At 46.0% G+C, this 14,411-nt stretch overlaps 1 protein-coding gene across 4 annotated transcripts in view; it reads left to right on the top strand.

Annotated features, from left to right (window-relative positions):
* Positions 1-1,769: 1,769 nt before the first annotated feature.
* Positions 1,770-14,411, top strand: part of TBC1D8 (TBC1 domain family member 8) — a 438,780-nt gene continuing 426,138 nt past the window's right edge. For 2 of the 4 annotated variants that reach the window (XM_029604802.1, XM_029604800.1), the window contains exon 1: positions 2,359-2,490. Coding sequence is in view for 2 of the 4 variants with exons in the window: in XM_029604799.1 (XP_029460659.1) it covers positions 2,364-2,490 (127 nt within the window). In the remaining 2 variants the exon portion in view is untranslated. Of the gene's footprint in view, positions 2,491-14,411 lie in introns of all 4 variants that reach the window. The other 2 variants (XM_029604799.1, XM_029604801.1) reach the window with 2 other exon arrangements.

Below are 14,411 nucleotides of genomic sequence, written 5' to 3'. Positions count from 1 at the left end.
AATCGGGGGTTAAATCAAAAAATCCGGCCCCCCAGCCCCAGGAAGCACCTAAATCGGCCCCGACGAAAAATCCAATATGGCTGCCGTTCCCAGGCTCTGCCGACCCGGGAAAGGCCTGGCCATGCCGGGAGGAGTGGCGCCCCGGGCTAAATTTGCTTGTCCTGCTGAGGAGGGACCTTCCCCACCCGGCAGGCAAGCAGTGCAAAGACCCTGCCGCGAAAAACGCAAAGAGAGCAGCCCACAAGAAAGGCAGGCTGTCTGCCTGGACATAGCAGAGCCGCGGCTGAAGAAAAAAAAAAGGCAGAAAAAAAGGTTTGATCCACAGCCTGCACAGCAGGAGAGAGCAGGAGGGAAACCTGCTGCCTCCTGCTAGTCTGGCTGCCGGTTCAAGGCCTGCTCTGACCAGAAAAAAGAAAAAATGCTGGTCAACTGCTGCAAATAAGTTAGAGGTAGGTGAGTACCTGCAACTTATTTAAAGTTTAAAACTTTTTTTTTTTTTTTTTTTACTGAGCGCAGCAGCGGGTTCAAAAAATTCTCTCGGCAGCCAGAGGGGGGGGGGGAATGAGACCCAGAGAGACTTGGTCCCCACACCTGGAAACGTCCACGGACTCAGGCTATGCAGGGAATCCCCTCCTGCAAAAGGGGCAAAGCCCCCCTGAGCCGGGCAAGAGCTGGGAGATGGAACCGTCTCCCACACAGAAAAGGAAAAAGCACCAAAAATAAAAGGGCAACTTCCCTTCTCTGTTTTTCTTTTTAAACAAGCGGGAACCAAAAAGAAATACTTGCTTGAGCCTAGCAAAAGACAGAAGAAAAGGCTGACTAGCCTACAGCAGAGAACCGAAGGGGAGATGCTGCACCTACTGGAGACAGACAAATACTGAAGGTTTAGAGGATAGACTCTGTCCTGATATAGGGCATCCTTCAAGTTTTAGTCTGTCTCCACCTGCTGGAAAGGAGGCTCAACCCACTGTCTGGACTGATCCGGGTACGTACAGGAAAGTCAAGCTGGTTGCCATGAGCCACTGGGCATTCTTCATATGCTGAGCAACTGCCTCTGTTGCCTCCAGAGTTTCTCCTTGAAGACCATTAAGTGAAAATGTCATTGGGACTTAGTAGAAAAGCTGATTCTCTTTGAGGGACCTTAAGGAGAGCCAAAAACTTTGATTTCTGGAGACTTGTGAGGAAGAGCCTAGGACAAGAAGTAGAGCTTTCTTTCAGGTATAATCCATCCAGGAATCTCTACCCTTCTTTGCATTTCATTAGGTTGGCTCTGATCCTGGCAGAACTTTTCAGATAATGTTGACAATAGGAGTTAAAATCGGTATGCGGCTGTGAGGCAGCAGATGCTCACAGGACTTGCAAGTGGCCCCATCTTTTCCTCCACAGGATTTCCTGTTACCAAGTGGGAGAGTGGAGCCATTTCAAAGCCTGTCAGGAGTTGGCAGCTCACAAGCCTGATTTTTTTTTCACGTATTGTCCGCAGATCTCCTACCAATCCTCATACTGTTGTGCTTGGTTGGGCTGGTTTCCTATACATTTGCACATCCGAAAAGGCAGCCCCGTTAGCAGCCATCTGGATGCTAGAATTTAAAAATAAAGAGGGGAACCAGATTTTTTTTTTTTTTCAAGTTAGTTATTTATGTCTTTCCTGCGCTAGATGGCACCTATTATCAAATACATTTCTTGGAGGCCTGGGAAAACGAAGAAGCGAGAGTCTGCGCGCGGCCAGGAATGCTGGAATGGAGGGAGATGGAATCCGGGACGGGAAGGGCTGGGCTCAACGAGGCGGGATACAGGGAGCGGGAATTTGTCTGTGCCAAAAAGCTGCACGCGGCGAAAGGCGTCCCTACGTGGCGAGGAAAGCGCCTAAGCAGCGGGAGCCTGAACGGGCGCCCGCGCGTGCATAGGAGTGGGAGAAAGGACAGGAGCAGGTTGGGAATCCGCGCGCGCGCGCCCAGGAACGTCTGCCTGGGGAGGAGGCCGCGGGGGGGGGACCGGACCGGACCGTACCGGACCGGGATTCGGCGCTCGGGAACTGAGGGTGCTGGGGCTGCACTTCCTCTTTTGATGCCGGAACTGGCTGCTGGAGAGACACGGAAACGGGAGCCGACTACCCAGAGCGCCGCTCCGGGTTGCCTTGCAGCGCGGCAGAGGGAGAGACGGCGGAAAGCCCGGGCTCCGGCTCTTGCTGCCGCCGCACGGCGGACCCTTCTCCCAGGACCCGGTCGGCGGCGCTGCTGCCCGGAGCGGGCGATGCGCCCGGCGTGAAAGAAAAAAAAAAAAAACGGCTGAGAGCGAAGCAGAAAAAAAAAAGGAAGGGCTTCCCCCCTGCCGCGACCTCTTTCTGCGCGGCCGGAGCCAAGATGTGGTTGAAGCCCGAGGAAGTGTTACTGAAGAACGCCTTGAAGCTGTGGGTGACCCACAAATGCAACCCTTACTTCATCCTCCAGCGCCGGAGAGGCCACGGCGACGGCGGGGGGAAATTCACGGGTAAGGAACAAAAAAAAAAACCCTGGCTGCGGCGGTTACCTATGCGTCCGGCTCCCCCCCCCCAGCCGGCAGAGCCTCCTGCCCTGGCAGGGGGACGTCGGTTGATTTCAAAAGCCCGTCCGAACGCTGCTCTATTGTGACGGGGCCCACGTGGGGCTCCCCCCCCCATAAAAAAACAAACCCCTCCGGATTAGGGGGGGGGCGCGTTTTGTTTACTATAATTAGTCGAGCAGAAGAGAAACATCAAAGATAGTGTCGTCAAGTAGAGGTGCTCCCCCCCCCTTTTTTTTTTTTACATTTTTGTCTTCTGTAGTTACCTGCATTGTGCCTAAGCCAGCTTCTATCGCAGCAGAATTTGCTTTAACTAATTATTATTATTTTTTTTTTTTACTGTGCGTCTTTTGAGTAAGAAAAATAATTTTAAAAAAGTTTCGTATGTATAATCTTTGATAGAAACCCACGCAATTTTAAAATCTATCTAAGCGCGAGTTTTGATGTTAACAGAGAAGCGTTCATCTTCCGTCTGAGACTAAAAGTGTTTATGGCTGCGTTTCTAAAATTAGGCTTAATTAAGATTGAGGGTTGCTCGAGTACCTGGAAGTAGGCGCAGACTGCCTAGTTGTTATGAGTTTACTTTTAATAATGCAATTTCTCATTTGGCAAAAAAAAAAATCTCTTACGTGGGGCCGGAAGGTTCTCTGCGATTGAGAGACCTGTTGTCTATTTGAGCTATTTATGTTTTGCAGATAGTTGAAGATTGTGGTGAAACTGTGTTACTTAGATGAATTAAATACTTATTTCTCTGTGTAGCTATAAATGTTAGGATCTAATTTTAGTTTTGTATATGATTATTTAATTTTGTTACCTGTGTTGTCATTTTTTCTTCAATTTAAATTTTTATGTTTAAATTTGAACCACTTTGATTTATATTTGAAAGGCACTCTTAACAAGTAAATTAACTAAACAAAAAGGAGACTTACTGTAACATGAGAAATTGAAAAGTTCTGTTTATTGTGGTTTGAAAGCAATGGTGCAAGGCACAGCCTCCTGGATGAAGTTAGCACCTATCTATTCCAATTTCTATTTCTTAGATGTTTTGTTGCCCCCCTGTATTATTACACAAGACAAACACACTTTCTGCTTCTGAAATTTTGGTAAACCACACTACCTTCAGTTAAAAATATCTCTGGCTACATTATCAAATGATGTTACAATGCATGCACAGATAAATTTTGCTTGTAAGGACAGTTGTTCCAGAAATGAGAAATCTAAGAGAAACTGGGAAAGTAGTCAGGAAAATTCAAATGGAAGAAAAAAAAAAGCAAATAGGTAAAATGGGGGAGGGGGATGGACAAGCTTATTTATTATTTAGATATGTTAGTGATAGGAAGTGCAAAAGTGACAGAGACTTGGCGGTGAAGGGGAGGAACATTGAGAAGCTGATGAAGAAAAAACAAAATTGTTTAACAGATATTGTTTGGTATTCACTATGGGGTAGATTTTAAAAGAAGCGCGATCAGCCTACTTTTGCTTGCGCATCAGACTCAAGCAAAAGTACGCTGGATTTTAGTGGATACGCGCGGAGCCGCGCGTATCCACTAAAATCCTGGATCGGCGCGCGCAAGGCTATCGATTTTGTATAGCCTGCGCGCGCCGAGCCGCGCTGCCTCCCCCCGTTCCCTCCAAGGCCGCTCCGAAATCGGAGCGGCCTCGGAGGGAACTTTCCTTTGCCCTCCCCTCACCTTACCCTCCCTTCCCCTACCTAACCCACCCACCCGGCCCTGTCTACACCCCCCCCTTACCTTTGTCGGGGGATTTACGCCTCCCGGAGGGAGACGTAAATCCCCGCGCGCCAGCGGGCCTGCTGCGCGCCGGGCCGCGACCTGGGGGCGGGTACGGAGGGCGCGGCCACGCCCCCGGGCCGTAGCCACGCCCCGTACCCGCCCCCAAAACGCTGCCGACACGCCCCCGAAACGCTGCGACGACCGGGCCCGCCCCCCCGACACGCCCCCGACTCGCCCCCCTCCAAAAACCCCGGGACGTACGCGAGTCCCGGGGTCTGCGCGCGCCGGTAGGCCTATGTAAAATAGGCTTCCCGGCGCGCAGGGCCCTGCTCGCCTAAATCCGCCCGGTTTTGGGCGGATTTAGGCGAGCAGGGCTCTGAAAATCTACCCCTATGGAAGGGCCTGGAGCAGGACCACATTAAGCAAACACAAGTAAGATGATAAGAACTCAATCCAGTTTTTAGAACAGGGTGTTTGTGAGGCGCTAGTTAAGTTAAACGGGCCGATTCAGTATTGTGCACTGGGGCCAGTGCATGGCTGAGCACGCAATTGGATGTGCGTTTTTGGACGCGTGTCCATAACCCCTGATGCTAAACAGGAATTAGTGCGTCCAAAACATGTCCAATTGAAAGTGGAGCTAATAGCGCTCATCACATGTAAAGTACACTTAGAATGAGGCTATTAGCTTATCTCCGCGATGCAAAAAATTTCCCACGTGGCCAGTGCGCCCTTGCAACGTGCAAATTTTACGCCAGCTCTGGGCTTGCTTAAAGGTTTGCCGAGCTCAAGGGCTCATTTGTAAAAACCCCAAATTTCTGCTTTTTGTGATCCCTCCTACTAGTATCATCGCGATACTAAGTAGGAAGGACCACAGAAAGTGGATTCAGTTTAAAAAAAAAATTGCGAAAAACAAACTTTTTTGGATACCCAAAAGATATCCACAATATACACAGTCCAGGCTGTGTGTATTGTGCTGGTAACAGGAGAGAACGGACGCTCATATTGACAGTCAACTTTCCTGGGCGCCTGATGCTGATGAAGGCAATAGGGGCTCACAATTTCCTCTAGCACCTCCTTTTTACCTTTTAGCGGCAGCTAATTTAAATATTAAATCGGGCACCCGGGAGAGAGTGGGCGCTCAATCATGCAGATATTGCATCGGACTGAACGGGTTTGTCTTTTTGCAGATGACACCAACATCTGTAACAGGGTAGCGTCAGCCAAGAAGTTTGTATCTGATGATCTTAAAGTGGCCAAACAGGTGGATAAAGTGGTGACAAAAGCCAGAAAGATGCTTGGCTGCATAGGGAGAGGAATGATCAGTAGAAAAAAGAGGTGATATTGCCACTGTATAGAGCCCTGGTGAGACCTCATTTAGAATACTGTGTACAATTCTGGAGGCTGCACCTTCAAAAGGATATAAAACCGGTTGGAGTCTGTTAGAGGGTAGTTACTAAAATGATCAGTGTTTTTCATTCTCAAGCATTTGGGGATAGATAAATATCTAATATAGAGGAAAAGTGAAATGGAGATATGATAGAGACATTTAAATATTTCAAAGACTTCCATGAACAGGAGACAAATCTCTTTCAATGGAAAGGAGGCTTTAGAACAGGGGTCATGGGATGAAGGTGAAATAGGGTTGACTCGGGAGTAATTTTAGTAAATATTTCTTTATAGAGAGGGTAATGATGAAGGCAAAAATGGTACCTAAATTCAAGAAAGCAAGGTATAAATACAGGGGATCTCTGAGGAAGTGAAGGAAATTATATGGGCTAGATAAATTTATTATTTATTTTAAGGTTTTCATATACCGGCATTCATGATAAAATCACATCATGCTGGTTTACATTAAAACAGTGGTGCATAGAAAGAAAAAACAAACTGGAACTGTAGTGCGGAAGAAAGCAGTTACAAAAAACAGGGATGCTTAAACTGGGAGAGGAAGGAAAAAGAAAAGGTTAATAGCATTTTAAATATTTACAACGAACAGTTAAATGAGCTGGTTGTGTTATAGAACTTGAAGTTGAAGGACATTAGCTGGAGTCCGGGAAATGGGACGGATGGGCAGATTAGTCCGGGAAATGGGACGGATGGGCAGATTAGATGGGCCATACAGTCATTTTTTCTGCTATCATATTTCTATGTTTCTTCTATTAACGCAAGCCATGAAATGGATAAAGGAGCACAGAGAGGACAACATAGATACAATTATTTATAAAACCAGAATTAGTATGGTTGCTGTTTTAGTCTACATGGATATATAGAAATAAGTTATAGGTGGTACCATTTTATTGGATTCACTTAATACAGGGGTGGCCAACCTTTCACGCACCAAGAGCCAAGAAATCTGGATGCGAGAGGAGAGAGGGAAGGAGAGAGAGAGAGCAAGGAGTCTGTGAGAGAAAGCATGTGCCTGTGAGAGAGAGAGAGAGGAAGGGAAGAAGACAGTAGGAAAAGAGAGATCCGGAAAAGGAATTAGGAAATCACAGACATGGTTAAAAAAAAAAAAGACTGGAACCAACTGATTAGACAAGAGAGGTAGAAAAAAATATATATATTTGAGATTTTAGTAATTTGAATGTGCCATCTTTGGGATTGTGCATTTCTTATATTTTTGTATTTTGCTCTTTCTTCAGTATTCCACTGTTCAGAGTCTAGTTTCTCAGGCTTTCTATTTTGGTTTTATCTGAGTGTTTCTGTTTCTAATTTGTAGTTAGTCTCTGTTTTGCCTGTGTGACTGAAGTGCAGTATTTCTGCTAGCGTGTTGTTTCTCTGTAGTAGTTCACCTTGTTCTGTTACTCCAGTAGATGATATATTAATGTTCTAGGGCCTGGTGTATTGTTTGCATTGCTGCTTTTTCATAAGGTTGCTGTTATTTGAGTCTTGAAAGTCAGTACTGTGACTATATGGTATGGCAAGGTCCTCTTTTTTTCTTTGCAGGAGTTTGTGTTACTTCACAAAATAGCAGTGGAGGGATAATTTTGCTGAAGTTATACTAGAATTTGAATTGTTTTTTTCATGTTGGTTGAACTGGGAGTTGTCCTAGCTCTGTTCTGCACCTGTTCTGATGATTGTTATTTTATTGTAGTTATGATGATTTCTGGCTTTCTGCAAAGAGAATTTATGAAAAAATCAAATACTTTAATTTTTGTTTTGTTATTACATGATTGATTGGATCTGTTTTCTTTGCTTTTTTACATGGTATACTTGTGCATTTATAAACTGCAATAAATATAAAATTAATTTAATATAGATTAATAAGGAATTTTTAATTCTGGTAAGTGCTTGAAATAATTGAGGTAAAATGTTTTAAAGTTTCACACATGATTCATAATGGCTGTTGCAAATTACTTAGCCACTGTAGGGTGCAAAATATGATATTATTTATCAATAATACAACTAGTAGGTCTCAGACCTGCATGCCTAAAGCCCACGCATATTAACTTTGTGCTCACCCAAAAAAATCAGTTCTGGCTATGCCACTGATTCACTGCCTTTCCTTTGCCACAAATTATCCTGGTTTGACTGGAGCTTTGGATGACTGCCTCTTCCCCTCTGCTGTCAGCTGAATCCCTAGTCATGAAAGCACATTGAGCTACTGGGTTTTAGGCTGTGTACACTCCAGCTCTTCCCGTCCAGATAGTAGACCAGAGAAAAGCCCTCTACTCCAAGCAGCAGGTGGGGTGTAAGGTTGGACAGTATGGGGAGGTGGTCTGTTAACTTCAACCTCACCCACTCCTGTCTTCTACCCTTGCTGATTGCAAATGGGGGGGGGGGGGGGGGGGGGGGGGAGGGGGGACAGGAGAGAAACAGAGTAAGTAGTAAAGCAGGGATAAGCAGAAAAAACCCTTTGATACCTGCTCCAACTCCTCCCTTCTGTCTCTGCAGCAACCAGCAGCACTTTCAGATCAGGAGAAGGAGATGCAGGGGCAATATGGCTTTGTTCTTCTCCTCTATCCTCTGCAGTGCTGCTCAGTTGACAGGTTACTCCTGGGGGAATTCTGTGCACAAAAACTTAAAATTCTGCAAACTTTATATTGGTCAAAATAACACAATTTACATGACAATCTTTAAGTAATTGCATTTTAAATAAATACAGAAAAAAGTTATTACTTAAAGATGCAGAATTTTAAATATTTTGAGCATAATTTCCCTAGAAATTCACTGTAAACAGGTCCCTTCCACCTGTTCTCCCTACTCCCCTGGCCACTTTGCCCTCTCAGGCCCCAACTCATCCACCTGCCAGTATCTTTCTCCTCCACCTCTAGGCTCAACTCTATTGCCAGTCCCAGAGTTTGACCCCATTCTCAGTACTGCCCCTCACACAGGCTCCCTCTGTCCCTCCCTCTCTCTAGTGCACATACACACACCCTCATACAGGCTCCCTCACTCTCTCGCACACACACACACATCCCCTTATACAGGGTCCCTCTTTCTTGCATACACATCCACACAAGCTCCCTTTCTCTTTCTCACATACATCCTCACACAGGCTACCTATGTCTCTCTCTCATGCACCCCTTCACACAGACTCTGTCTCACACATACACATTCCCTTCATACAGGTTAGCACCCTCGCAGACACATCCCTTTTTCATACACATGAGCTCCCATTCTCTCTCTCTCTCTCTCTCTCACACACACACACACACACACACACACACACACATTCCTTCACAATCTCCACATATAGGCTCCCTCTCTCACACTCGAGCATCCCCCCTGCTCTCTTACCTCCCATGCTATCTCTCACACCCACCTGCTCTCTCTCGCCCTCCCCTCCCCCACACCCCTCCCCTCATATAGGCTCCCTCTCTGAAACCCACACTCAAGCATCCCCCCCCGCTCTCTTACCTCCCATGCTCTCACACCCTCCTGCTCTCTCACTCTCCCCTCCCCCACACCCCCCCTCCCCTCTCTCACGCGCACATTCTTTCTCACCGGCATGCCACGATTGGAGCGTGTGCCATGGGATGTGCTCCGTTTGCGGCGAAGATGAAGGCCCGGGTGTGCTGTTAGCGGCACACAGGGGACCTTCCATTTTCGCCGCGAACGGCGCACCCGGGCCTTCATCTTTGCCGCAAACGGAGCATGTGCCATGGGACGCACTCCGTTCGAGGCATGCCGGGGTCTCCTCTGCTATTTTCTGCGCAGAATTTGGCAATTCTGCCCAGGGGGGGAATTCTGTGCAAATTCTGCGCTCCGCAGTAGCACAGAATTCCCCCAGGACTAACAGGTGGCCAGGAGGGCAAGAGCCACATTTTGCACATGAGAGCCACATATGGCTCCTGAGCTACAGGTTGGCCACCCCTGACTTAATACATTTAGGACTAGCTTTTGAGAGCTACACTTTATTAAATTGATGAAAGTGACTGCTCTTATTAGGTATCTTATTTAAAAGGGTATGTTCTGTTGGAGTACCTTTTTAACAAATGTAGTGTGGCTGGAAAAGCTATTCTTGCTGTTTTGTATGGTAACTTATATAAGCTGAAAATTGATGTTTCATTAAATATTTGGGGGGGACGACTGGTTAGTTGTTTTCATTCTCTGTTGCACACCAGGATGTCAAGTCACAGTCCTGCTTTTGTGTTTCACACAGTTTTTCTGTTTACCTTTGGTACACTCCTATCAATGACTAAGATAAGCACCAGATATGTGATGCCTTATGCCAGTACTGGTGCAGATAATACAGAATATTTTAGCTGGCATAAATCAACAGTTGAAAATTTCAGTTGGTATGTTACTGTGGAGTACCTACCAATATAATCCCTTCCAACCACACTACCAGGCCTATGCAATAATCTGTGCGTTAAAACTATGCACTGAAATCTAGCACACAGTTTCTTAATGCACAGATAATTTTTTTTTTTAAGTCCTGATGGCAGTAAACTAAATGCTATGCTAATGCATCAGGAATTAAAAAAAAAAAAAATGGGGTGTAGATAACAAAATGTGTGATCAGCACTGGCTGAATGCAAGTCTTAAATCTGCACACCAGAACAGAGTGGGGATGGGAAGGAGAAAGCATAGAAATGGAAACCAGCAAGAGAGTAATTACAGTCATGAACCACTTTGGGAAAGGAAGTGAACTTTAAAGGAGATCACATGAGCAGTGAGTGTTTGACATAGCTCAGTAACTTTCAGGTTCAATTTTTTGAGCTCATTTAAGACCAGCTCAAATTATCACACCAGATCCAAATGTTTAAGAAAATGAAATCCAGCCAAGCTCTTGTTTAATGCTTTCAATCTTAAAATTATAAAAACAGCAATGCAGGTGATCTGGCAGCTGGAGAGAAATAGCCTTAATAAATATTTTGTGCATTGTAGCCTGCCAGTGAACTGTTGCTGTCTATCCTCGATGTTCTGCATGATTTCTGTGCCTTACTGGTTTTCTAAAGAAGACATTTTTTTCTGACTGGGATGTATTAAAAAAAATAAAAAAATCCAAAGCGTCTCCTTTTTAAATATTGTATTGCTTCCAACCACAGACAGAACTTCTGCAAGGTGACAGCAGTAGTGAAAAAACCTTCAGCTTGGAGAAGAGATGGCTGAGGGGGGGATATGATAGAGGTCTTTAAGATCATGAGAGGTCTTGAATGAGTAGATGTGAATCGGCTATTTACACTTTCGGATAATAGAAGGACTAGGCGGATAACACATTTAAATCATTGGTTCAGTGTGCTGCGGCAGTCAAAAAAGCAAAATGTCATAATGCCCCTGTATCGCTCCATGGTGAGACCGCACCTTGAATACTGTGTACAATTCTGGTCGCCGCATCTCAAAAAAGATATAATTGTGATGGAGAAGGTACAGAGAAGGACGACCAAAATGATAAGGGGAATGGAACAGCTCCCCTATGAGGAAAGACTAAAGAGGTTAGGACTTTTCAGCTTGGAAAAGAGATGGATGAGGGGGGATATGATAGAGGTGTTTAAAATCATGAGAGGTCTAGAAAGGGTAGATGTGAATCGGTTATTTACTCTTTCAGATAATAGAAAGACTAGAGGGCACTCCATGAAGTTAGCATGTGGCACATTTAAAACTAATCAGAGAAAGTTCTTTTTCACTCAGCGCACAATTAAACTCTGGAATTTGTTGCCAGAGGATGTAGTTAGTGCAGTTAGTATAGCTGTGTTTAAAAAAGTATTGGATGAGAAGTCCATTACCTGCTATTAATTAAGTTCACTTAGAAAATAGCCACTGCTATTACGAGCAACAGTAACATGGAATAGACTTAGTTTTTGGGTTCTTGCCAGGTCCTTTGGCCTGGATTGGCCACTGTTGGAAACAGGAAGCTGGGCTTGATGGACCCTTGGTCTGACCCAGTATGGCATGTTCTTAAAGCCACACGCCCCTTTGGAGCGCGTGGTATCGGCTACATGCCGGCAATGGCTGCGCGCCACAGGAGGGCTGGATTTAAAGGTCTCTTTCCGGTCCCTCCTTAATGACGTCAGCCAGGGAGTGGCAGCTGAAGCCCCGTTGGGGCCGGGAACCTGTCCTCACCCCTGGAATGGCCGCTGCAAAGGTTGGTAATCTAGGCTCCTTCTCTTCTCCACCTCCTGAACTACACATTTTTAACTCTTTCTACTCTCTTCCATAGAGAACCTTAAATGTTTCCTTTATGTATGAAGTATTTATCTTATTTCTCACAGGAATATTTCTCAGTGACTCTCGAGACTTACCTAACTGCTGATTTCATACTAGCTTTTGAAATATCAATGGGATAAGGAATGCTTGAATGAGTAAATACTGCTTTTCTGTCAATAAGTGAGTGAATTAGCCATGCTGTTTGGGGTGTAACGTCCTCTGGTGGCACGCACCTCAGAACCTTTTCATAATAGCAGAGCTTTACGTTTTACCCATGCGCGGATGTTCCCGTGCTATTACCTCAGTTGTCATTCTTCAGTTGCTTTTTTTCTGTGTCTCAAGCAGACGAGAATCTTCTCACCTCAGTCGAGACTTATTGGAAAAAAAAAAGAAGAAATATGTGAAAAAGAGCCCCGGGATTCAAATACTGCTCCTGCGGGCACATTATCTCTGCAATGGAAGGACACAATTGCTGTTATCTCTGTCTGGTCCGGATCACGATCAGGCCGCATGCAGGGACTGCAGCCGCATGTCCCGATGGGCCCAAAGGCAGAGAGCTGAGAAAATTGCAAGGCTGCGAAAAGAAGTGGGCTTTTCACTATTAGGTAGTTACGCGCCCTCCCCGCAGCACTCTGTCCAGTCATCACAGGGTCCGAAGACACAGCAAAGAGACATCCAGAAGGTCTCATTGGAGGACCCAGCAGTGTCAGGGTATTCCAAAAAGCAAAAACGCCCAAAGGCGTCTGAAGCCAGACCTCGGAAAAGTAAGGGCAGTGTTTCATTGACGCAGGCAAGACCGCGGTCCAAATTTGCATCATCATCACAAAGCAAGCCAATGCAGGAGTCGAAGGGACTCCCCAGGCCGAAGTTGACTAACTGCGCGGTTGGCGCATCCACGCATGATGCGCCCCAACGCGACGTACCTATGTTATCCCACAATGCAAAGATTCAGGTGCATAAAGCACAGGCAAAACACGATGCAGGAGCATCCAGACTTTGCGACGCAGAGAAGTTGCAGTTGACTCCACGTGGTATAGATGCAAGACAAGCGGAGTCTGCACATGGAGCAGGGCTGCTACAATCGACTCACTTGAAGTTTCTTAAGACTCTAAGAGACGATTCTGCAATGCAAGGGCTACATTTGCTTTCTGTTCAGCAGTCCTGGAACTATCAAAGTTCCAGGGTTAATAGTGGGTCTAGAGAACCGCCAGCGCTTAGAGAGTCCCCAAGGGGAGGGCCATCTTGGGACTTAGAAGTCCCAGTGGACGTTGAACCTATCCTCCAGGTGTTTACACCCAAACCATGTCCCCTCCCCCCCCCAAGGCAAGATTGCCTTCAATTGTATCATCGGGATCTTAACAACATGACCTTCAAGTCTACTCGGACTTATCTCAAGTGTCAAGACGGAAGCATGTAGACCCCCACCTTCAGGAGATGTATTTCAGGGATAAGAGGTTTTTTGAAGAGCCTCTTTGTTCTCCAGTTTCTGATTATATACCATGCAGTCATCCCAAATACGCAGCCTTGTAAAAGGCTGCGTCCTCCATCAGCAACTGAAGTGGTGATGCGGCCTACTCTGAGACGTAACTCCACAGAAGCAATCCAAAAGATTTCGGCCATACTGACAGGTTTCTTCTCATCCTGCCATCTGAATGTCAGTCCCACAAGTTTTCATGTTCCTGCAACTGAAAGGCACTGAGAAGAACAAAGGCAGGACTTTCCTAAACCAAGGGGGAAAATTCCAAGGAGCCAGATATTTCCATTGTCCAGGTGGAAGAACCAGACAGAGCAGATTCTCCCCCCCCCTTATTTATCAGTCTCCACCATTGTCACAAACCTCATCTACGGGTCTCCTGTCTGATGAACCGGACGAGCCTCCAGAGCATCCATCTCCCCTGGAGGATTTAACATATTCAAAGTTTGTGGAAAAGATGGGGACCAAGTTGAATATGGAGTTGAAGAAAATCCCAGACCCCCATAAAGAAATTTATGGGATGTTAAAAATTTTAGACATTCCTTCCAAACTGAATTCAGTTCTCCTCAAATCTAGGGAGTCCTCTTACTCTAATCTGCCGGTGGCCAAAAAGCTAGACTTAAAATTTTGACTCAGGTGGTCACGTGATGCACTTTCGGGGATGGACGTGAAATCTCCACGCAGCGCCTAGCCTTGGGAATCCAGCCCCATCCACATACCTGAAACTGCTTTTTTTTAAAGCTAGTCTTTCTCTAACAGTCCTCCAGCATCAGGATCTCTCCCCCAGTGTCGGCGATGACATCATGTCTGGCCAAAAAAGAGAAGGTGAAGCCACGAATCCCGGAAGTGACGACGGGAATGGCGCCCGAACCTCCTGTATTGCCGTCCACAGCGGCGATTTCAGAAATAAAAAAAGCGATTTCTGAATTACTGGGCCCAGAGTTAAAAACTATATCCGGCAAGTTAACTGAGCTGACTGAAGCTTTTGCGGGCTACGAGGGTCGGTTTGCAGAGCTGGAACAGCGTGTATACGACATTCAAGATGGTGGAAATGCGGCCCAAACCGAAATCAC

Source organism: Rhinatrema bivittatum, chromosome 5 (genome assembly GCF_901001135.1).
Source record: "Rhinatrema bivittatum chromosome 5, aRhiBiv1.1, whole genome shotgun sequence".
Classification (NCBI taxonomy): Eukaryota; Metazoa; Chordata; class Amphibia; order Gymnophiona; family Rhinatrematidae; genus Rhinatrema; species Rhinatrema bivittatum.
Note: the sequence above shows the minus strand (reverse complement) of the source record. Positions and strands in the feature narration are given on the sequence as shown.